Source organism: Loxodonta africana, chromosome 4 (assembly GCF_030014295.1).
Source record: "Loxodonta africana isolate mLoxAfr1 chromosome 4, mLoxAfr1.hap2, whole genome shotgun sequence".
Lineage (NCBI taxonomy): Eukaryota > Metazoa > Chordata > Mammalia > Proboscidea > Elephantidae > Loxodonta > Loxodonta africana.
This window is the reverse complement of record NC_087345.1, coordinates 16,191,037-16,215,895: the sequence shown is the minus strand read 5'-3', so window position 1 is coordinate 16,215,895 and position 24,859 is coordinate 16,191,037. Positions and strand designations below refer to the sequence as shown.

Here is a 24,859-nt window from a genome sequence, read left to right as displayed (position 1 = left end):
TCAAATACCAGCAAGGTCACCTATGGTGGGCAGGTCTCAGCAGAGCCTCCAGACTAAGACTAAGAAGGAAGGCTTGATGACCTACTGAAAAATCAGCCAATGAAAACCTTATGGATCACAACAGAATATTGTTTGATATAGTGCTGGACGTCATCAGGTAAGACCAACAGCTAGAGGAGAACATCATATTTGGTAAAGTAGAGGGCCAGGGAAATCCTGAGTGAGATGGATTGACATAATAGCCAAAGCAGTGAGTCCAGATACACCAACAATCATGAAGATGGTACAAGACTGTTATGCATGGGTTCACTGTGAGCTGGAGCTGCCCTGAAACCAACTAACAACAACATACGATCTGGTTCTTGACACTGTGTCTGGTGCAGTAAAAAGATGATGAAGCCCTGCCCTCGTGGAGCTGCCAGTCTGGAGGCCAGATGCGCAGCTCCAGGCTGCAGAAGAGTTTCCCCTGGGGGAGTGGGGGGGTGCCCAGAACATAAGAATCCAGCAGTGGGGTGAGGGTGGAGAGATGCTGCTTCTGCTGTTTGTGTAGCTTGGACCCCACCCCCCCCACCCCCACCCCCACCAGGCAGTTCTTCCTAGCAGCAGCCCTCGTGAGTCTGGAAGCCATCATGGGAAGGTCCACCCAGTGTCCACTTTGTTGGGAGGTTTGGGTTCATACCTGGACCACAGTGTTAAGGGTGTAATAGTCAAGTGTTCCCACCACCCATCTGTCATCTTGTGCTACTGTAGTGGGTGCATCTTGCTATGATGCTGGAAACTCTGCCACCAGTATTTCAAATACCAGCAGGGTCACCCATGGTAGGCTGGTTTCAGTGGAGCTTCCAGACAAAGACAGACTAGGAAGAAAGGTCTGGCGATCGACGTTTGAAAATTAGTCAATGAAAACCCTATGGATCACAATAGAATATTGTCTGATATAGTGCTGGAAGATGAGCCCCCTAAGATGGAAGGCACTCAAATGGTCATGAAGATGGCACAGGATCAGGCAACATTTTGTCCTGTTATATATAAGATCACTGTGAGTTGGAGCTGACTCAACGGCAGGTAACAACCATGACAGCCAAGTGTTCAGAGGTCACGAGAGATCTGAAGGGGAAAATGACAGGGCCAGTTTGTGGGATTGTCCTGTGGCCCCCAGAGCTTCTTCCAGGGCTGAATCTGGAAGCTTTGGTACATTAAGGAAGTCAGTGTTTTCCTCCAGGGGAAGCAGACTGACCCTTGAAGGATAAGGGAGGTTTGTCACATAGATGAGGAGAGGGCACTCTAGGCACAGGGAACAGTGTGCGAAGGTATGGGGGGATGAGGCAGCTACAGGTGGTTTCATCCAGTAGGAACCTTGTGAGGTTCCCGAAGGGAGTGTCCCAGTATGATGTGCAGGGGCAAGCTAGGCTGAGGAGTGTAAGTCTGATGCAGAGGGCAGTGGGGAGCCACGCTCAGTGTTAGAGGAGTAGTATGGCCATATTTGTGATTTGAACGGAGTGCTCTGGCTGCCCTGTGGAACACGGGTGGGAGGGGGCAAGACAGGGCAGGCAGCCAGTGAGGAGGCAGGTGGTGACCCCTGGAGAGCCATGAGAACTGATGTCAGTGAGCAGCTACAGGGCTAGAGAGGAGGGGCTGGAGAGAAGGGGTGCTTAGGAGGCAAAACCCACCCGACTCCACGATTGATGAGGCGATGGAAGGTCAAAGGCAACCCCTTTCCCAGTTCCTGGCCCGGGGATGGGACAAGCAAGCAGCAGTTGCGGTTTGGAAGAGGACACAGTGTGTGGGGCCTCCCACCTTGGCCATCTGTCTATGCCGAGAGAGCTGGGTCCTGAGCCTGGAGCTCTTGGAGGGACAGGTAGGCATCCGTGTTCAGGGCCAGGCGGGAGATAAGGGCCCCGGCCTGGCCCTGCCTAGGAAGGGTGGCCATGGAGGAACCAGCCCCCTCCCCAGAGCCGGGGACAGGGGCTTCCTCTCCGGCTTCGCCCAGTGCCGGCTCCAGGAGTGACTGGTCAGCCACTAGGCTTGGGGCTCCTGGGGTGGGAGGCCCCAGGGGTCTGAGGTCTGAGTCTCCAGAAACTCCCCCATGAACGGAAGGCGGCAACCTCTCCTTCCCGGCTCCACTGCCCCCGAGAGCCATGTTTGGGGGGCCCAGGCCAGTGAGGAGACTGGGGGAGAAGAGCAGCAGGTCGTCGCCGGGAGGGAAGGTACAGTAGGCGTCATCCTCCCCTGGCAGTGGTGGCAGGGCTAGCAGGGGAGACACTGCAGGTGCCCCAGGCCTGCCCTCATCCAGCTCCTCAGTGCAGGGGTCGTAGGTAAAGTACACCTGGCAGGCCTCGATCTCCAGGGCATCCGGGAGGTGGAAGAAGAAGTAGCCCTGGTTGGTGAAACAGCTGGTGTGCGAGTGACTGCTGGGCGAGGGCACGGGCGCTTTGTCCTGGGGCCACAGGAGCAGCTGCGTAGCCTTGGCGTCCCTCTCCAGCACCTCCAGTGGGGAGATCTCGGGCGCTGGGCCGCCGGGGCTGAAGGAGGACGAGGGGAAGGGCGAGGAGAGCCACTTCTGCCAGGAGAGAGGGGGGTGAGTGGAGCACCTGCCCCCCACCCTCCCACCCTCCAGGAACCTCCTCCTCCTACCTCCTCGGGAAAGTCCTCCCTGATGGGGCTCCCCTCCCTTCTCCCTGTCCCCCACCCTTACCCTCCTCCCCACCTCACTGGCCTGGCAGCCCAGGGAGCATCTGATTCACACAGCCTCAGCACAGGCCTTCCCGGCTCACAGGAGGTGCCCAGGGAAATGAATGACTATTGAGGACCAACTGTGAGGTTGGAAGTTCAAATTTCTCGGCTGCTCCTTGGAAACCCTGTGGGGCAGTTGTCTGTTCTATAGGGTTGCTATGAGTTGGAATCCACTCAACGGCAATGGATTTTTTTACTCTGAGGTCAGCAGTTGGAATCCACCAGCTGCTCCTTGGAAACCCTGTGGGGCAGTTCTGCTCTGACCTGTAGGGCTCTATGAGTCCAGATCAACTTGATGGCAACAGTTGTGAGTCCCTGGGTGGTGCAGATGGTTAAGCACTCGACTATTAGCCGGGAGATCAACGGTTTGAACCCACCCAGAGATGCCTCGGAAGACAGGCCTGGCGATCTGCTTCCAAAAGGTCACAGCATTGAAAACCTTATGGAGCAGTTCTACCCCGTGCACATGGGGTCGCCATGAGTCGGAATCGACTTCACAGCAACTAAGAACAGCTGCAAGCCTGGCACTGCTCTGGGTGCTGGGGACACAGCAAGGAAGAGACTCCGCAGTGCGGTGGGACTGGCATGGGTGTGTCAGCGAACAGGGCAAGAAGGGCTCCGGATCCCCACTTGTCTAGAGCCTCACTTTACAGATGCCCAGAGAGGGACGTGCCCTGGCCCCGACTGCACAGCAGCCAGTGGCAGAGCTGACACCACAACGCGATCTCCCTGCTCCCGCTGCGGGGAAAACTTCGGGAGCTGGTGGTCCCCTGGGTTTGCCTCTCCTGCCCAGCCTCTGCCACCCATGTGCTGCCTCCACAGAGAGGGGAAAGCACACATCGAAGCACTTCTCAGCTGCTCGGGAGTCCAGAGAGCCACACCCAGTTGCAGCTCTGGTACCACCTAGCTGTGTGACCCTGGGCAGGTCATGGCACCTCTCTGGGCCTCAGTGTTCACAGCAGTTAGCCATCCCTTTCCTGACTTCCTCCCTGTTAATCTGCCAGCCAGTGCGGAGACATCAGGTGAGAAAATGGGAATGCCTCACACACAGGGTCAAATGCAGGAGACAAGGCAGAGGAGTTGGGGGACAATAGACCCCTCAGGGTGCTGGGGAGGGGAGCTTCCAATGGGTGAGTTAGAATCCCCACAGTCCATTGTCCTGGGAGACCTCGTTGGCTGGACTGTGGCCCCCTGAGCACAGGGACCAGGCCTGGTGGGGCCACCCTGCAGCCCAGTGTCCCACGCAGGTCCTGAAGGCCCGGTCAGCACATTTCTAATGAATTCGTGGACCAACAGAGAAGGTGCCCTATTTCTCCCTCCCCAGGCTGAGTTCCTGGGGCTGAGCCACTGTTACACACACACATACACATGTAGACACACACGTGCACACATACATGCACATGCACATGTGCACGCATACACATGTATGCATGCACATGGACACATGTATACATGCAGACACATGCATGCACATGGACACATGTATGCATGAGCATGCATGCACACACATACATCCACACATGTGCACACGCATATATGCACACATACACATGCATACACATGTATACATACATACGCATGTGCACACACACCACTCAATAACACCCTCCACCCCCAGCTCTTTAAATAACCTCCAGAAGCCAGGATTTTGTGCTACAGGAGAAAGGGCCAAAAGAGAGACAGGAAGGGCAAACCCAGGGTGGCAGAAGGGGTAGAAGGCTAGGAAGGGAGGGGCAGGTGAAGTGAGCTTCCCATACCAGCAGAGACAGCGGAGGGCAGGCGAGGCAGCAACGCTGAGCCTGGTGGCGGGGAGGGGGAGGCCAGGTCTGTGGGCAGCGCTGTGGTCAGGACTGTCTGGGCCTCCACCCACGCTGCCCTGCACCAGGTGGCGGGGGCAGGGACAAGGAGAAACTCATCCCGCTTTGCTCACACTTGCACATTCACATGTACTAGACCCTGTGGACAGGGCAGCAGGCCTGTGGCCTTGGAGCGGAGTCCTGAGGTAGACAGGGAGAGGAGCAGGCCTCTCACCCAGCCACATTGTGTATCCCTAGGGTCTCCTAGGATTCCCCCTTGCGCAGAAATGACCTCATGGGAAGAGGGAGTGATTTGCAGCTCTCAGGAAGGACCTCCTCCCACTCCAAAATGCCCCAGGCCCACAGAATCAGGACTTTAAGCTGGAGGAGGCCTCAGGCTGTATCTAGTCCCACTTCCAACCAATTCCAACGTTAGAATCCCTTCTGCAATGTTCCTGACACACAGTCAGTCAAGGCTTTCTTGAATACCTCTGTTGATGGGACGCTCACTACCTCCAGGGCTGAGAGAGGAAGTTTAAGGAGATACGTACTCTCACATCAAGGGTAAGGTATCCCCAGTCTTGGGGGTTGTCCAAAGAATTCCAGAAGGGGCCCTGGTCAACCCTGGCTGGAGAGCTCCAAAGCTAGCTCATGACAGTGCTGGTCCAGGGTGGCTTTCCTGCCCCTCACCACTCCTCCTGACCACCCTCCGCCCCCCACCATATCTAAGCTGCCGAGAGTAGGCGGTAGAAGCAGCCCACCACATCCCCTTCCCGAATGAAGCTTCCTGTCTGAAGCTGGTGTGGACTGGGGGAGGGGAGACGGCTGAGGTTTAAATGGACTTTAAATGTGGGGTGACTACTATATAGGTCTGCACATTTTAAATGAGCCTGTGTGAGCTCATGGTAGCTCCATAGACACATCCAGACTTCATGAGGGACCGAATTGCTGGGCTGAGGGGTGTGGGGACCATCGTCTTGGCAAACATCTAGCTCAACTGGCATAACATAGTTTATAAAGAAAATGTTCTACATTCTACTTTGGTGAGTACTGTCTGGGGTCTTAAAAGCCTGTGAGCGGCCATCTAGAATACTCCACTGGTCTCACCCCTTCAGTACAAGGAAGAATGAAGAAAACTAAAGATACAAGGAAAGATTAGTCCAAAGGATTAATGGACCACATCTCCCATGGCCTCCACCAGACTGAGTCCAGTGTAACGAGATGGTGCCCGGCCACCACCACTGACTGCTCTGACAGAGATCACAACAGAGGGTCCTGGACAGAGCTGGAGAAATAGGTAGAACAAAATTCTAATTCAAAAAGAATGACCAGACTTGGGGCCTGACAGAGACTGGAGAAACCCTGAGAGTACGGCCCCTGGACACCCTTTCAGCTCAGTAAAGAGGTCACTCCTGAGCTTCACCCTTCAGTCAAAGATTGAACAGCCCCATGGAACAAAACAAAACTAAAGGGGCACACCAGCCCTGGAGTGGGGACTAGAAGGCAGGGGGGAACAGAAAAGCTGGTAATAGGGAACCCAGGGTTGAGAAGGGAGAGTGTTAACATGTCGTGGGGTTGTTAACCAATGTCATAGAACAATGTGTGTACTGTTTGATGAGAAACCAATTCATTCTGTAAACCATCTAAAGTACAAATAAATAAAATGAGCCTGTGTTCTGTGACTAGAGGCCCTGTTAGTATCTGCGATCAGTTAGGGAGCCACCCAGGATTCTGGGCAGGGGAAGCACTAACCCACCAAGTGGGTCTTCACAGGCAGAGGGATGGGGAGAACTTGGACCCAGTGAGTCCTGCTTAGTCAGCAAACTGGTGACATACAAGCTACAGTCCCTTGAGTGGTTACTGTGTGCCAGGCAGTGTTCTCAGGGAAATACACACATTGACACTATTTTTCTCCCCATTTTGCAGGTGAGAAAACTGAGGCACAGAGAGTTTCTGTGATTTGCCCAAGGTCACATGGCCAGGAAGTGGTAGAGCTGGGATTAGAACCTAGGCAGTTGGCTCAGCTGGGAGTTGCCAGACAGCCTGAGAGCACTGGAGCCAGAGCTGGGGGAAGGGTACATACCCACCAGGAGACTGCTCTCTGCTGCTTTTCACCTTCTCCCACAAAGTGCAGAGCAGCTCCTCCTGCAGCGCCTCCCACCCCACTCTCTCCACTGCCCATCCTCTGACTGCCTGCGTCAGCTGCCCTTTCTGTCCTCCCCTCCGGACTCCTACCTGGAAGTCTCCTCCGTGCTCTGCGCTCAGCTGGGAAAAGAACTCCGAAGGGTCTGGGATGTGGCACTTCAGAACCTTCTTCAACCTGAACGGGGGGAGGGAAGAGGGGTAAGAAGGAGGAGGGCCTGCAGTGTCCCGCTATCAGCCCCACATTCTTTCATTTATTCGGCAATATTGATTGAGTGCCCACTATGGTCAGGTACTGTGCTGAATGACTGAGACAGAAGGTACCTGCTTGTCAGGAGCTGGCATTCCAGTGGGGAGACAGACATGGGACAAATGGGAAACATGACCATTCATTCCATGGAGACAAAGAGCCAGGTGCGATGCAAGAGAAGGATGGCAGAGGGTCAGGGGGACCACATGGCCAGGGAGGTCAGGGACAGGATGGCTGGTCGCAGAGTGAGCCAGGAGGAGAGAAGTCAGGGAGGCCAGATCATGGGCCTGCTAGGCTGGGCTACCAAGGATGGTGGTTCAGGTTGTGCACTGCCCAATGATATCAGGCTCGAGGGTGGTGAATGGGGGCTGAATTCCAGTCCATGTTCTGCTGGCCTAGCTGAGCGCCCTGGCACCCACATGCACGTGCCTGGAGGAAGGGGCACCATTTTGATTTGCACAAAGGTTCTAAATGGTTGATGGTGGCCCTCAGGGGTTGGTGTGTATCCTGAGTGCAGTGGGCAGCTCCCAAACGGTGCAACAGGAGCGCAACAGGGCCAGGCTGTGGTTTGGAGAATGGATTGAGGTGACAAGAGTGGCCATGGGGAGACCAGGGAGGAGGCTGCTGCAGTTGTCTAGGCGGGAGAATCACATGACCTTGTCTGGGAACAAGGACCTTCATCAGGGAGACAGTCTCCCCCAAATGCCTGCCGAGCATGGAGCTGGGGGTAGGAGTGCAAAGAGGAGTCCCTAGCCTTTTGGAATGGAAGGAGGTCTGGGGGTCCTGAGTAGTTCTGGGATGGGGGGCAGGACGGGTGAGTTTGCACCCCAACTTCACCACTAACTGGCAGGGCAGCTGACTTCTCTGGTCCCAGTCCAGGCAAGAGTTAGAAGTTAAAACGGTAGCCCCTGACTTGCTGGCTTCACGGTGATGAGATGATCCAGGCGGCACACTTGCAAACTGTAAGGTGCTGTCTCTCCTCTTGGAAAGAGCAAGACCGTTATCAGAGAGCAGTGGCCCTTGGGTAAAAGATTCACCTAGCCCTTGGAGTCAAGGACTGCCCGGGGTGAGAAGGGACGCACACACGTGCACACACACATGCACGCACGCGTACACACACGTATGCGCATACGCACATCCTTCTTTAGAGAGGAAATTGTCAACAGCAGGGGATCCAGAGCCAGAATGCCTGGGTTCAAACCCAACCCAGCTCCATCACTTATTACCTGTGTGACCTTGGGCGAGTTACTTAACCTCTCTGTGCCCCTTCAGCTGGAGGACGGGAATACTGGACTAAAAGCACTAATAAGGTTGTTGGGAATATGAAGTGGGACCACATATGTAAAGCACTCAGAGCAGCACTCAGTCCAGCGATAATAAGAGCAGCTGTCATTTGTGGATCACACTCCTGCTTAAACCCTCCTGGGACTGCCTAGAATAGAGCCCAAATTCTCGCCCGCCTGTTGGACCCAAGGAGTCTGGCCGCTGCCCACGTGCCAGGCTCGAAGTCAGCCCTGTCCCTGCCCTCTTCAGATCTCTAGCCACACTGGCCTCCCTGCACTCTCAGTTCCTGGAACGCTGCTAGTCCTTCCCACCCTGGGCCTTTGCACATACTGTTCCCTCTTCCTGGGGTGCTCTCCCTGTCCCTTCACCTCCACCTGGTTAGCTTCTACACCCCCTTCAGATTTCAGCAGGAAAGAAATATCGCTTCCCTGAGGAAGCTTCTCCTGGCCACCCTCCAGCCGAGGTGCCTATGCACCTGGTACCTTCTTTCCCCTTTTTTTTTTTTTAATCACAGTGTGTCCTTGTACACCTGTGTGATTCATCAAGCTCTGCCTCCCCCAGGGACAGTGAGCTCCACGAGGACGGGGCCACAGGCAGGTGGCTGGCCAGTGTGGTCCCACCACCTCTCCCTGCCCCTGGCACTGAGCTGATCTCATCAAATACAGGAATGAATGAGTGAATGAGTGCTGAGACCCAGAGAGACCCATGAGGACCCCCCCCAACACACGCAGATAGACAGCAGCCACGTGCTGTACACACATACATGCACACATATACACACGCACGCTCAGGTCTTGAGGGGGTGCTCTGGGCAGGGCCCCCCATGGGGCTCCTCTTCCCTACTCCCCTAGGGGGACCGGATTTGGGGGGCACAGGAAAAGGCCAAGTGGGGAGGACTCTTAGACAGGCAGAGGGAGCACATGTCTGTCAGAGCAGAGAGCTCAGCACTGTGCGTGTCTGTGTGTCTATGTGTGTGCACGCGTGCGCGTCAGACAGGAGCATGAAGGACGGAGAGGGGCCTCTCTTACCACGGCTTGATGTACTGGAAGTTGGCCAGCAGGTAGAATAAGATGATTAAGGCGGTAGCACCGATGAGGCCCAGCATCACGTGTAACAACAAAGAAACGGATGGGGTCTCCTCCGGGGCTGCCAGGGGTAGGAGGAGAGAGGGTTAGAGAAGGGGTCCCACTTACCCTGATCCCACCACTCCCGCCACATCCCTCCCACCTCCAACCTGGTGCCACACTCCATGAGTGGGTTCCCAGGCCCTGCAGGCATGCCCATCCTGGGCGTCTCCCCCTCCTGCCCAGCTCCCTCTCCAGCCTGCTGCCCACCAGTACCTGCAGGCTTCGTCCTAAAGACCAGGGGCTGGCTCCAGGGGCTCCAGGTCGCGTTGCTGCCTTTACTGGCCCTGGCACGCACCTGCAGCTCATAAGTGGTGTCTGGAGCCAGTGACTCCAGGTAAATCCATTGCTGGTTCTGCTTGAGTCTCAGCAGGGCGGCCTCCTGAGGCAGAGACAGGGGTGTCAGCACCGTGGCCTCCCCACCACCCACCCCACCTCCCATGGCAGGGCTGGGACCCAAAACCAAAAACCCAGTGCAAACCAAAAACCCAGTGCCGTTGAGTGGATTCTGACTCATTCCGACCCTATAGGACAGAGTAGAACTGCCCCGAAGAGTTTCCAAAGGAGAGCCTGGCAGATTCCAACTGCCGACCCTTTGGTTAGCAGCCGTAGCACTTAATCACTACGCCACCAGCGTTCGGCAGGGCTAGGAGGCTGAGGGCTGGGAGGCTGAGCAAATCAGACCCTTTATTCTCCCCACCTCCCCATCCTACTGAAAGGTCACCTGACTACCCAGTTATTGGGGTGAAAAACCCCAGAATCACCCTGAACCTCTCCCTCCCACTCCTCCCCCACATCCAAAACCACACACCAATCAACTCTTTCTGCCTCTGGACTGATTCTGGACTCTTCACTCCTCTGTCCCACCCTCCCCGCCCCTCCCGGATCCAAGCCTCCCCTGCCTCCACCAGCCTGTCCACCCACACCCCACAACCAGAAAGAGGGATTGTTTTAGAAAGTGTGCATCATCTCATGTCCCCCCAAACTTCCCAGGCCTTTCCATCATGCTTGTCCCCAAACCCAGATTCCTCATCCTGGCCTCCCACCCCGACCCCTTTGCTTCTTCCTATTCTCCGACACACAAGTGTCATCCTGCCTCTGAGGAAAACCCTGGCCAGATCTCTGCAGGGTCAGCTCCATCCTGACCTCAGAGCCCTTACAGGGTCACTCACATCTAAAGTAGCCTGACTCAGCCACTCTCAAAGACGTGACCCCATTTCATTTTCTTTATAAACCAGTTGCCGTCGAGTTGACTCTGACTCGTGGCCACCCCATGTGTGTCAGAGCAGAACTGTGCTCCATAGGGCTCGGTGGCTGAGTTTTTTGGAAGCAGGTCGCCAGGCCTTTCTTCCAAGGTGCTGTTGGCACTACCCAGGGAGCTTTTCTTTATAGTAGTATCGGTATCTCAGATTCTCTTATTTCTGTGTTTATTAACTGTCTGCCCCCCTCATGAGTTTTCCCAGAGCAGAAACCACTCTCTTTCCAGCATTCGGCACATAGTAGGTGCTCAGCAAATATTTTTTGGATGAATGAATGAGTGAGTGAGCAAAACAGTGATGGACTAAAGGAATGAATAAGCAGATGACTAATTGTTGAGAGCCTGTGAAACCCTGGACCAGGCTGGCTTTGAAGGGTGAGAGCGTGGCTTCTCAGGACCTCTGAACTCTCACGAGTGGGCAGTCGCCTGCCTCTCTGCCATGTAAACCTTGCCCCGTGCCAGCCCGAAATCTGCTCCAGCTGAACCCACTGAGTCATACGGGGCACGTGGAGAAAGGGGAGGCAGGCCACGCAGCACACGGTGGACTCTGCCACTCCCCATCTGCCCAGGGGGTGATGTGGCTTTTCTGAGACGATGAATGGACGAAGTGACCAGGGCTGGGGCTGGGAGGGGAAGGAGGACTCACGACAGGTGGGACCTGGGCCATGGACTCACCTCCCAGCTGTGGCCTGAGGATTGTGTCCGGGCCTCGAACTGCAAGTAATTTTCTATGTAGTGGGAGAACTGGGGGACAGTCCAGGTGACATTGCACCTCTGGGCCTCTACATGGACAACTCGGAGGGAGTCGGGGGCCATCAGGCGAACTGGAGGGGGGAGAGAGGACAGAGGAGCAAGCGCTGGTGATACTGGGTCATGACACTGAGATCACGGAGCCCATACCTGCTCTCACCTCCACCTTTGCCCCGCTGTTTCTTCCCCCAGAGACCCTCATGGTCCACCGCCTCCTTTCCTCTTGGGTTCTGCTCAAATGTCACCTAGTTGGAGAAGCCGTCTCTGACCGCCCACCACTCTCCGCCCCCCCTTACCTTTTTCCTTCCTAGCACTTGTCACCACCTGACATATTAAATATTTATTCTTGTTGCTTTATTCATTTTCTGTCTCCCCCACACCAGACTGTGAGTCAGGGACTTTTGTCTCCTGCTGCATCCTTGTTGCCTGGAACATCACCCAGCCCTTAGCAGGCGCTCGGTTCAATATCTCTTGAATGAATCAAGGGGCCCTTTCTCTGTGCTCTGTGCACTAAGCGTTTTACACAGATCAAATATTATTTCATTTATTTTAAATTTGATGACAATAAGTACAAGATTTTTTGACTCTGAAGTTAAATTGATCAAGTTTCTATAATTCTGAGACTCTGCAGAACCATGCAGATAAGAATAAGCAAATAGGTACTGAGCACTGACTATGGGCTAAGTGGTTTATGTGTCTTGACTCATAGACTCCTTGCAACAACCCTGTGCGGTAGATAACTCCAGTGATCCTCATTTCACAGATGAGAAAACTGAGGCTCAGCTGGGTTAAAAGATCTGCCCAGGACACACATCCATTCAAGGCAGGGCTGGGCTTTGAACCCCACCGAGATCTTGCCCTCTGCCCACTTGTTTCTTAGAGATGGCCTCCAAGGTCACTCAAGGTCAGGTGAGGGAGTGGGGGGAGCAGTGAGAAGGGAGGGGGTTTGGGAATGGAGAAAGACAGAGGCACCATGGAAGGGAGGGAGGTGGCGGGTAGGCAGTCAGCATTCTGCAAGCCTTCCCAGATCAGGCCTGGTGCTGGGTGCTAGGCATGAGGACACAAGAATGGCAGAAACCCTGCCCTTGGGGAGCTCATAAACCAGTGAAGAAGACAGACCCATAACCAGGCAGCGATGACCCAGGACATAAACTCCTTGAAAGAGGAGGTACAAAGGGCCAGGGGAATCTGGGAAGTCCTCCTGGAGGAGGTGACCCTTCATTGAGCTTGAAGGGTGAGTTGGACTTTCCAGGTGGGAAGAGCCTTCCAGGCAGTGGGACCAGAGTATGCAAAGGCTCAGAGGCCTGGATGGGCATGTTGGCTGTGGTGGGGATATAGGCTGCCAGTGGAAGAGACGAGGCTGGAGAGGGAGGCCAGGGCTGATGCTGAGCCACCTCGAATGCCAGGGTAAGGAGCAGGCAACGGGCAGTGAGCTGGTCAGATGTGGCTATGGAAACTGGTGTGGAGAGAGACTGGAGCAGGGAAGGCCCCAGAGAGGAAGACAGAGAAAGAGGGTTCACTCTATCCAGCCCCATCCTGGGGTCCTCACTCACGGTTCTCAAAGGGCTTGAAGTCCTCGGTTTTCACCATCCTCCACCTCTCTCCTTCGAGGCACGTCACACTTATGTTGACAATATCCGCTGCTGTCAGCTTCTGAGACTGCAAGGGAAGGAGGGCAGGGCTGTGGCTGCTGCAGCAGGAGAGGGTGCACCACGGAGAGGGAAGGCTGTGGGGATGAGGACAAAGGGAGGACGGGATGGGAGGGCAAGAGCCGCAGCAAGGATGGAGCCCTCCACACGCCCCACCATCTAAGGCAGGCGGTTGCAAACGTTTTCTGTAAAGGGCCAGGTAGTAAATACTTTGGGCTTTGCAGGCCTTATGGTCTATGTCACAGCTATTGAACTCTGCTCTTGTAGCTTGAGAACAGCCATGACTATATGTAAGTGAGTGATCGTGCCTGTGTTCCGATAAAACTTTATTTACAGAAACGACCAGAGGGCCATAGTTTGCTGACCCCTGATCCAAAGTGAAATGAGCTGCCTTGGTAGATAGCGAGCTCCACATCACAAGAGGTATGTAAAAAGAGGAGGCCTCCAAGAAGATGCAGGTCGGGAACTGTACGTGTTTAACAGCTTCAAGTATGAAAGCCTCCCCTTCCCATCCCTTCCCTATTTCATACCCTGCCTTTTCTGGAAGAAAATGGTCACATGTTAAGTGTCTCCTGTGGGCAGGTACTGCTCAGGTGCCTTAGCCACTTGCTTCTCCCCATACTGCAAGTGAGAAACCTGAGCCTCAGTTGTTAAGAGACTTGTCCAAGGTCATGCAGCTGGTCAGCAGGGGAGCACAGATTCAAACCCAGGCCCTCTGCATCCATGGCCCCACAGAGTGACTGACCGGATCTCTGCAGGAGCCAACAGCAGCACTGCAGCCCCAGAGGATCAGTGCTTTGGGGCACCAAGGTGGTTTCGGGTCTAGGACTCTGGCCACTGTCCCTCTGACCTGCCAGGAGACCCCACTGTGAGCAAACCTTGAACCTGATCATCAGGGTTCCTGGAGCTGGTCAGCCAGGAAACCACTCTCCCCTCTCTACCCCAAAGACCCACCTCAGCCTTCTTACAGCTGCCACGGCAGCCAGAGTGTCCCAGACAATAATACTACTATTGTCATCATTGTTGTTGTTATTACTGTTGTAAAGATGATGCCAGTAATACATTTTATGGAGCACTTACTTTGTGCCAGGCACCCTTCTAAGCATGTTACACATATTTTCTCACTTAATTCTCTCAACACTCCCATCCTACTCCTGAAGAAACAGAAGCACAGAGAGGTTGAGTAACTTGCCTAAGGTCACACAGCTAGGAAGTGGAGGAGCCAGGCTTTGAAGTGGAGGAGCCAGGCCATCTGCAGAGCTCACAGGGACTGCGTAGCAGTCTGCTTCCAGAGGCTGTGCTTTTATCAGCTATACTATGCGACCCCATCTTCACATCCTCCTGCCCCGTGAAAATCCATACAACCAATGCTGGTTGGACAAATGTGGTGTGAATGTCCTCAGGGCCTGCCGCTGCCAAGGAATGTTTGACGTTCAGTAATATGATTCACACCCATGTGGACATGGCCATGTACCCTGCAAGAGGCATGGGGTGAGGGTCCAGTAGACCTGGGTTCAAATCCCAGAGCTGATACTCGCAGGCTGTGTGACTCTAGGCAGGGATGACACCTCTCTGAGTCTCAGATTCCTCATTGATAAGAGGAGGGTAGTGCTGGTGCCCACCGGTGGAGTTGTAAGCACTGACTGAAGATAGCTTACTCTGTTCTAGGAGTCATTCTAAGTGCTTTGACCTCAGAACAAGCCTAGGAGACAGGTGTCATTATTATTCCCATTTTACAGATAGGGAAACTGGGACATGGAGGTTCCCAACATCAACCGGTGGGACCAGCACTTGAACCCAGGCCACTGGTCTCCAGAATCAACACTCTTAAACCCACATGGCCCCGCGTCTGCCGAGAGCTCGGGAAGAGCCAGGTGTGGTTGTTATTACAGGGTGCTGTCCCCACTGGATAAAGAACCCAGAGGCATTATGGGGCCACAAGGCACGGGAGAGACAGCAAGTGTGTGTGCTGGATGGCAGGCCTCAGCACCCAGCACACTTCGCCCACGGGTCAGGCTGAGTTCTGGACTCCCAGTGCTGCCCTCCAGCCTTCTACTTCCTCCTTGGCCCCAGGCAGGGCCTCACACAGCCCTGGAGCACTGGGCTTGCCAGGCCCAGCTCCTCCCTGGCCTCCAGCCCTCTCTGAGATCTCAGCCCAAGCTAGAGGACACCCCCTTTCTCCCAAGCCCACCCTCTGCTCAGCTACTCACATTTGGGGGTCCGAGGATCAAGTTACAGGCCCAGGAGTCCTGCAACGTGGGGAGGAGTGCACAGCTTTTGTTCCATTGCCTGTCAAGGTCAAAGAACCTCCTTAGAAGGGAAGACCACCGCAGGGCTGGCCAGAGGGATCCCTTCTCAGATCTCCCTGCCCTTAGACCTGTGGCAACAGCTGCCAGGTCCCCCGGCAAGGTTGATTTGGACGTGGGCTGTGTGCCAGGCTGGTGAAGGCTGCCAGTTCCCCCAATGGCCCCACAGTACTCCGCCCCGTCCCAGCCTGGCCCCTTGGCCGCTCCCCACCCAGCAGCCGAAGTGATTTTCTAGAAACACAGGTTCAAGACACACGCCCCTCCACACGTAAAGCGCTCTAAAGTCTTCCCATGGAGCTGAGGGTGAAGATACATCCTTAATTTGGCCTTTGGGGCCCCGTGGAACTACCATCCACCCAGGAGCCAAGGCAGAGACCAAAGCCTCCTTTGCCTCCTCCTTCTCCCCACCCTGCTCTCCACACCCCACCCCATTAGTCCCCAAGCCCAGGGAGCCCACCTCTGCCTCGGGGACTTCCCCTTCTCCCACCTGAATGACTGGATCCCAGCGGCCCCTCCACGGACTCCCTCCCAGGCCTCTGTCTCCACAGCTGCCCTAGGGGTCTCTCAAAATCCCAGATCACTCAAAAAGCTTGGGGGTCCCCCTTTCTTACAAAGCTGGCTTGTAGCCCAGTGTCCTGAAACCACTTTGTCCAGCTCATCTCCCAGTACCACCATTAGAGCTTGGCTCCCATCTGCCTTCCCCCAACCCCCACTCCAGGTTTGATGGGTCTAATGTCTGACTCCCACATTCTCTTAGGAAACCCTGGTGGGGTAGTGGTAAAGTGTTGTGGCTGCTAACCAAAATGTCGGTAGTTCAAATCCACCAGACACTCCTTGGAAATGCTATGGGGCAGTTCTACTCTGTCCGGTAGGGTCGGAATCGACTCGATGGCAACAGGTTCAGTTCCATTTTACATTCTCATAAATGATGCCTTGATTCTAGGCCCGGTCCCAAACTTTTGTGATGCTAAGAGCCTGTGGGTCCTATTATTCCAAGATTCTGGAAGTGACTCTTCTTGGAGTCAGATTTTATGTTTCCAAAAATCTAAAAGTCAGGGATGAGAAGATTGCACTGTGCTAAGGTCCTGCAGAAGCCCTGGTGGCTCAATGTTTAAGCATTCGGCTGCTAACCAAAAGGTCGGCAGTTCGAATCCACCAGCCACTCCTTAGAAACCCTATGGGGCAGTTCTACTCTGTCTAATAGGGTCACTATGAGTTGGAATCCACTCAATGGCAATGGTCAGTTTCTTTCTTTTTTTTTTTTTTTTAAGGTCCTGCAGTTGGGCTGGCCTAGCCCGCACTCACCGCCTATTTGATTTGGCGTGAACGTGGCAGGCTGTGGCTTGCAGAGTCCCATCCTGGCTCCAGACACAGGAGATGTTGGCCCTCGAGTTGTAGAAACACGTGAGTGTGGAAGTGTCTGCTGGACAAGATGGCACGAGTAGCTGTAGGTAGCCCCTAGCCCTCAGGGCTCACCCACCACCTGCTCTTATCACCCAGTGCCCACCAGACGTGGAGGGAGACAACCCTGGTGGGCTGAGAAGAGACTAGTAGGCCCAAATCAGAAAGGAGAAAACTGAGTCCCAGAGCCTCCAAATCTCACAGGCCGGGCAGACAGAGAAACCAGTGTCTTCCTGCATCCTACAGACACACATGAGTGCATCACGGAGCAGGATAAGGGGCCCAGGGTTGAGATGGATGCCTGATCTCTGGTGCCCATGGTGCCTGCCACCCCAGGGTCCCTGCCTCCCTCCCCTCCTGCCTCCTGCCCTTGCCTCTGTATCTGCTGCTAAGAAGCAGAGGACTCAGGAGGAACTCCAGAAGGGCCTGGGTCTCCTCCCCTAGGGTAGACATGGCTGTTGGGATGCCAGGGTCCTCACCATTCACCGCTGCGGACAGCCGAGGGATGGCCAAGGGGAGGAGGAAAACGAGGAGGGGCAGACGCCAGGACAGAGGAGGAGCTGCCATCACAACCATGGGGTGGAGCTGGGGAAGGAGGCCCTGGAGGGAGGAGAGGGGAGACAGCACCAGTGAACACCCGCCATGGCTGTCTTCACTGCCAAGGGGGTCAGGCTGGGCTCTCAGGGTGCCCCCATCTGCTCCCCACCACAGGGCCTTTGCGCCTGCCAGTCCCTCTGCCCTGCAGGGACACAAAGTTCACTCCCTCCTTTCTTTCAAGTTTCTGCTCAAATATCACCTCCTCAGAGAGGGCTTTCCTGACCAGAATGTATAAGAAAGCCCATTGCCGTTAAGTTGATTCCAATGCATAGCGACTCTATAGGACAGAGTAGAACTGCCCCATAAGGGTTTCCAAGGCTATAATGTTTATGGAAGCAGACTGCCACATCTTTCTTCTGTGAAAAGGCTGGTGGGTTTGAACTGCCGACCTTTCGGTTAGCCACCAAGCACTTAACCACTGCACTACCAGGGCTCCTTAACTGTAAAAAAAAATCACACCTTATTACTCACGATATTTTTTATCATGCATTATTTATCAACACAGCATTTAATTAATTAATTTCTTTATTTTTCTCTCTACCTCTCTAAGGAGCCCTGGTGGTACAGTGGTTAAGCACTCAGCGGCTAAACGAAAGGTCAGTGGTTCAAACCCACCAACTGCTCCACAGGAGAAAGATGTGGCAGTCTGCCTCCGTAAGATTACAGCCTTGGAAATCCTACGGGCCAGTTCTACCCTGTCCTATAGGGTCACTGTGAGTCAGAACCCATGGCAATGGGTATAGCTATCTATCTCCTCTCTCTCTATCTCCCCTTTACCACACACACACACACACACACACACACACACACGTCTCATAAGCTCAATGAAAGCAGGGGTTTTTGTCTGTTTTGTTTACTCCTAGGACCACAAAAAAAAAAAAAAAAATTTTTTTTTTTTTTTTTTAGGACCCAGCGCTTAGAACAGTACTGGGCACATGGTAGACACTCAACAAAAAAAGTTTTTGAATGAATAAACAAATGACGCTAAATCCAGACAACCAAAAAGGGAATCCGGAGGTTTGGGGCAGTCACCTAGGTCATCCCCCTGCTCCACCCATGGAGGCTCCTTGGAGGGACTTGAAGAAATGGTCTGAAGACAGTGAGATGTGAGCTGAGCGAGAGAAGCCTGCAACAAAGACAGGAGCGCTGCCTTCAAACAGCCAAAGAACTCTCTCGAGGACAACATTTAAACCTGCTCTGCATGTAACTGGGAGCAGGAGAGGAATCTTCTGAAAGACAAATCTCTGTCTTTTCTAAGACTCGAATGGCCTCGAAGGAAAGGGAGGTGTCCGCTCCTGGAGGGTTAACGAAGCAGCAAGAGAGACCCTCAGACTCATGCCTCAGTCAGCCCTATACCCCTCCAGGACAGACCCCACTGAGGGGAGCGGTGTAGGCATGAGACCCCAGATCTGGCCTATTTCTCTAAGAAGGGATTGTGCTGTGCCAGATGACAGCCAGGGCACCTGGGTCCCATCCCCAGCTCAGGGGCCTTCATGGTGATGCTCGACCTGGCCCTCCTCCCTGCCAAGAGTCAAGTCGCCCACCTGGGGATGAAGAGAGGACGGAGGGCCCCAATCACTCTCTCCACTGAGATGCAGCTTCGGGGGTCTCGAGGGTCATGCCCTTTTTCACAGACAGAATCATCGCAACATGGTTCCTAAAGGTCAGCATTGTTTAGGGAAGCTAACATGCGTCAGGCTGATAGCGCACCGGGTCATACCCAGCTCCACAAGGGGAAACACGATCATATCATGACAGTAATAAGACCGAACCCTTGCCAGGAGTCCCTGCGCAGGGCAAACATTAAGCAATTGGCTGCTTAACAAAAGGTTGGTGGTTCGAGTCCACCCAGAGGCACCTCAGAAGAAAGGCCTGGTGACCTACTTCCAAAAAAGCAGCCACTGAAAATCCCACGGAGCACAGTTCTACCCTGACACTCTCGGGGTCCCCGTGAGTTAGAGTCAACTCAATGGCACCTAAAAACAACAACAAATATTACAGAAGTCGATTGCCAGGCCCTTCTTCTGAGAAAGAGGAGGATTCGAGTCACCAACTTTTCTGTTAGCAGCTCTGCGCATTAACCGTTTGTTGGCACCACTCAGGGACTCTGGCATGTCCAGGCCACTGTTTTTGCAGGCCTTAGCCCAACTGTTTGTCCCTCTCTTACAAGATTGGAACCCAGGAGTCTCTGCCGCCAGAGCCCTATGTGTCCCTCTGCCCCTACAGCCACTTGAGCTACACTATTCTGCCCCCCGAGAGGCTTCAGATGAGGCCCCTCCCAGAGAGAGGAGCCTGAACTGGCAGCTGTGTCGCCAGTGGTGGCATTTGGGGCACAGTGACTAATGGTGTATTTGTCAAGGAGTGTTCTCAGAGACCTGGCCACACCATGGACACTCCCACTCACTCAGCGCAGGTGTAAGGCCTCGGCCACGACCTGCTGCAGCGAGGAAATATGGCTGCCGCGGTCCCCTGCAGAGCTGGGCGCGGGGAGGGAAATGAGAAAAGCGAGCCAATGGCCATTTCCACAAGACAGCTGGATGGCTGGGAGGTGTGGCAAAGGGGAGACAGGAGGGGGGTTGCGGGGCTAGGAACAACTTCCAGAAGGAGGAGACAGTGGCCTGAACAGAAAGGTGGAGGCAGAGGGGAAAGATACTGAGAAGGTGGGGAGTCCTTCAAACCCTCAGACTCTTTGATGCCAAGTTTGGCCAAGACTCTGGGCACCAGGCTTTGTGGCCCCCACCTCCTCTCATCCCCCCCTTCCTCTGTGTCCTTCCTTCCCTGTCCCTCTCCAGCATCCCACTGCCTCCGCTTCACACCTGCCACAGGCCTTCCTCCAGCTCGGGGCCTCCCCTGAGTCGTGACCTCCCCCTCAATGGCCTCAATTCCCCAGACGGGATCCCGCAGGCCCAGCAAAAGCTCTGCTCACCCTGTATCTCTCCCAGCTGACTTCGTTTGGGGTTTGGAGCATTCCCGCCCTCCTTGTCCCAGTCTAATGCTATCCTTGACTCTCATCTTCACCCCCACACCAGCCAGCCAGGAAGCCCAGACAGGACAGCCCTAAGGACACCGGGCCCGTCTTTTCCTCTTCCTCCACCCAGTGCCACCAGCCCAGGCCAGTCCAGTGTCACTCCAGCCTGGACATGACAGTGGCCCCCTCTGTAGCAGCTGCACCTTGAGGCTCTCAGATTCGTCTCCCAGAGGCCAGCTCCAACCACCACCTCCCTGCCCAGAGTCTTCAGTGGCTCCCACTTCAGCCCACAAGCCTAAATGCCCAGCTCCATGATTGGAATCAGCCAGCCTTTCCCTCGCTCTCACAGCAATAGTTACACACACCCTCACTGTGTCGGCCCGTCTGCACGAGCCATTGCCTCCTGGCAGCTAGGAAACAGACGTGCCTTTAAGGGGCCTTCCCAAGCCTGGCTTTCCCCTGCTGCCACCTACAGAATCCTGGTGTCCTTGGAGGCCCTTCTCAAATGCCTCCTCCTCCTTCTTCCATGAAGTCCTCCCTGATTTCCCCAACAAGGGGCAAGGGATGCCTCCTCTGAACCTCTTGTCCCTTCCTCTAGGATGACAGCAGCAGGGCCCTGGCCAGGCCGTGTGCTCCCTCCAGGGACTGCTGACCACGGGGCCTGGCACACAGGGGCACTCAGTAACTGCAGTGGAATGAATGCATGTGGTCAGAGGCTTTCAGTATGGCCAAGAGAGCAGAGCTGTTTAGGGCCCAGTGCTCTGGCCCAGAGAGCCCTCAGCTCTATCTCCCAAGGTGGATGTCCCAGGAGTGAGATTCAGAGACTCCCACATTGTCAGAGCTGAGAGGGCTCTCTGAGCAAGCCCGGCCCCTGGAGAAACCAAGGCCCAGAAATGGGGAAGACTTGTCTGTGGTCACACAGGGAGCCAGCAGAGAACTGAGACTAGCTGCTATGTCCTCTCTACCCTCCTCTACCATAGCCACACCAGAAGCTTCCTCTCCAGGTCGCCATATAGGCCAGCCTTTAGTTGAGACTCTTGTAATGCATGAACTCATTTATTGGGGATGCTCTTCTTATCCCTGTTTTCAAATGGGGAAACCGAGACACAGAGAGGTTAAGCAAATTGCCCATGGCCACACAGCTGTGAAGAGGCAGAATCTGAGTGAGGGCAGATTGGCCAGAAGCCAGGCAGAGCCCCTCCACCCCTGTAGCTCTGACACACCTTCCCACCCACTGCAAATCACAGAATGAGCAAGCACACGTTGATTACCTAATAACACTACTCAGGGACGTATATGGAACACTGACTCGGTGCCAGGCTCTGGGTCAAGAACTTCAAGCACACTCTCTCATTTGAGCTTCCCAGTGGCTTAGGGGGTGAGAGCTTTTATCATTCTCATTACACCCTGAGGGAGACTAAGGCTCCAAGATGTTAATTTGCCCAAGGTCATGTACATAATAAGAAGTAGAGCTGGGATTGTAACCCATGTCTCCCCTCTAAGACTTGTTCCCTCCCTTGTTCCACTCTGCCCAGACCCTGCCCCAGGCACTGGTGTCAGAGCTTAGGCCCACAGCCTCCCTGCCCTGAGAAGTCAGCATAGACTGCCTGGCGCTGCATCTGTCCTGGGCCGGGGGGCACCTACGGACTCACCTTGCCCAGCACACCACCCCCCAGGAGGGTGAACTCCCAGGGTGGGGGCTGATACCTCCTTTGGATTCCCGGACAGTGTAGGGCACAGGGTTGAGACCCAGTGAGGGGCTTCCAGCAAGCCCCTCCTGTGTCCTTTAGACTTGAGTCACAGCCTAGGGCAAGAACACTGCCGATCCTCTATGAGGGTGCCCCCCAGACGCAGTGATCTCAGGCCGCAGCCATCAAGGCATCCCCCATGCCCAGGTCAGGACCTGGCACAGACCCCCAGGGTGAGAGGAGGAGGGGGTGGCAAACAGGTACAAGGCTGAAGGAAGGTCAGGGCCAAACCACAGGCCCCAGCAAGGAGGAGAGACAGGGAGAAGAAAGCACTGCCCAGTACCCATAGCTGAAGGGGTACAGGAACAGGAAGATGGCCACAGGGAGGCACAGCAAGAAGGGAAGAGTGGGAAAACCAGGGGTGGGAGGGCTCCTAGCCGCCAGCTAGGGCTGCGCCCTCGTTCTGTAGCAGAGCAGACTGAGGCTCAGAGACATTGAGGAGCGTTCAAGTTTCCACAGCAGGGCAGAGGCTAGGGCTCACACACACACACCCACCCACATGTGTGTGTGCCCTACCCTTCACGGCTCCAGCACCCACTCGCTCCTACTGACTCATCATGGCCCCACCCCAACCCGGGGAGAGGGCGATTGTCATTCCCTTGTTACAGACGCCAACACCAAGGCTCGGAACTGCCCAAGTTTACTCAGAGCCTGGGCTCAAACCTAGGTCATCTGATTTCAAGTTAGATAATGATAATAATGATGGTGGCAGTGACGGCAGCAGCTGACACGCGGCTCTCCCTCTGGGTCCAGCACTGTTCTTAGCACCGTCACCTCACGTAGTCCTCACAGCAGCCCTAGGAGCAGGTACTATTATCACCCCCTTTTTCGGATGGGAAGGTGAAGGCACAGAGCGGTAAGCCTCTTGCTCAGTCTAGAGAGCAGGGGAGCCAGGATTTGAACCCACTCAGGAGTGGTCTGAGGCCCCACTAGGGCTGACATTGTAGGGTTTGTGGGGCTTCATGCCTGGTAGGTGGGTGGGCTGGGAAGAAGGGTAAAGCAGAAGCTCAGTAGATCAAGATGTACGCCCCCTGACCTCTAATCTTGATGCACCCCCCCCCCCCATTTTCCCTTGTCCTCTCTCTCTTTCTCTCACACACACACACAGGGTCTGCCTCTGGCCGTTTAACTCTGGGAGTAATCTCCCCACCTGGGCACGAGATCCTGGCTGAGGGGGAAGGAAGACGACCCTTGGGGATGGCTCTGCCTCTCAACAACCTGATAGGGTGCCAACACTGTTAAGGGTGGGAGGTGTCAGGCTCCCAGGAAGCCTCACACTCCAGGAGGCCCCAGAGATGGAGTCCTACCCCCAAGGCTGGGTGACATGACTGACCTGTCCAGTCACAGAGCCAAAGAAGGGACAAATCCAGACTTGAACCCAGGCATCCAGCCTCTACCCCGGGGCTCCCGGAGACCTTCCAGCATATTCCACCCACAGCCAGGTCTCAGAGGGGAGCACATCACACAGGGTGCTTCCCTCTGTGCGGTCTCTGTTCCCCAGAGGTCAGGAGGTGGCTCCCATCCCTCCACCCCATATCCTGGCACCCTCTCTGGGTTCCCCTATCTGAGGCTCCGGCTGGCTTCCCCCTGCCACCTCCTCCTCCACCCTTTGGAATTGGGGGTCACAATACCCACAGACTTGGCTCATCCCCAGACTGGGCTGGGAAGCAGGGATGGCCTGGGACTGAGGACCAGTTTTTTCTGAGCCAGAAGCCTTGAAAGCAGGGCCGGCCCCATCCCCATGTGGATTCCAAGATAAGGTTGGGGTGAGGACTAGGGATTAAAGTTCAGGCAGAAACTGCTGGGGGAACTGACCCAGAGCATCCCCGGCTGGTTCGCAGGTGCCAGGAGGGTGCCCCATTGGCAGGGTGGGGGCAGGGTGGGGATGAGGTGGGACATCACCTGGCTGAGACATGAGGCTGTGGCACAGTCTCTCTAGTCCTTGTTGCTGGAGCTGTGGCCATCTCCCTGCGGTCCTGCTCCGGCTTCACGGCCCAAGTAGCAGACGGGCGATGGAGCCGCAAACACTAAACCCCAAGGCCAGCCCACTTCCTGTGCAAAAGATTGGGGGCCAGGGCCTGGGGCTGGGAGGGGCAGATCAGGCTGGTGAGAAAGTTTGAAACTCCCGCAGGTACCTTGGGACAAGATAAAGATCTCCTTCCTCTGCTTGGGGGGGTTCCCGAGATAGAGCAGGGCTGTGGCTATTGTGGCAGCGTGTGGCTTGCGTGTGTGTGCGCGCGCGCACACACACACACACAGGCTTTCCATAGCGCCTCGCTACACACAGCAGTCTCAGGGAATATCGCTCCTTCTCCTCTTTCCCACACCATCCCCACCCCATCTCACACAGGCCACCCCAAAACCTCTGACACCTTCATCTGGTCACATACCCACTAACACCCAGGCCTCACACAAACATGTCCTTCAAGGTGCCCCCAGCCCTCCTCACCCTCATCCTACCCAGAGTCACACCCATCTCTCAGAAACCTTCCTTTTCACCCAGCCTCCCAGAAATCCCCTTACCAAGTTTAGCATTCAGAGGCGACTATTTATAGGGGCTTGAGAACAATTTGATGACCATTTATTAAACATTCTAGAACCTTCCTGTTCCTCTGAAGTCATGTTTCCTAGTCCTTTTTTCTCTCTTAGGAGGGGCTAGATCAGGACTTTTTTTTTTTTTCCAATATTTTATTTTTGTTGTTGTTGAAAATATACCTAGAAAAACATACACCAATTCAACAGTTTCTACATGTACAATTCAGTGACATTGATTATATTCTTACCCTCCTTTTCCAAATCGTTCCTCCCTCATTGATATAAACACATTGCCCCTAAAACTCCGTATCTAATCTT

General features: G+C 54.8%; 1 protein-coding gene across 2 annotated transcripts; it reads right to left on the bottom strand.

Moving 5' to 3' along the window:
- Nucleotides 1-571: 571 nt before the first annotated feature.
- On the bottom strand, nucleotides 572-24,482 carry IL2RB (interleukin 2 receptor subunit beta). 2 transcript variants are annotated; one of them, XM_023559943.2, is made up of 10 exons: nucleotides 23,909-24,482; nucleotides 17,173-17,293; nucleotides 16,598-16,715; nucleotides 15,197-15,275; nucleotides 12,891-12,996; nucleotides 11,263-11,411; nucleotides 9,546-9,711; nucleotides 9,234-9,351; nucleotides 6,765-6,849; nucleotides 572-2,560 (listed from the first exon to the last, which is right to left on the bottom strand). In XM_023559943.2, the coding sequence occupies exons 2-10, from the start codon at nucleotides 17,267-17,269 to the stop codon at nucleotides 1,811-1,813; spliced, it is 1,668 nt and encodes a 555-aa protein (XP_023415711.2). In that variant the 5' UTR covers nucleotides 17,270-17,293; nucleotides 23,909-24,482; the 3' UTR covers nucleotides 572-1,810. The 2 variants fall into 2 exon arrangements, with proteins under 2 accessions (XP_023415711.2, XP_023415712.2); XM_023559944.2 differs by having other exon boundaries at nucleotides 16,598-16,712; nucleotides 23,909-24,473.
- Between the last annotated feature and the right edge of the window lie 377 nt (nucleotides 24,483-24,859).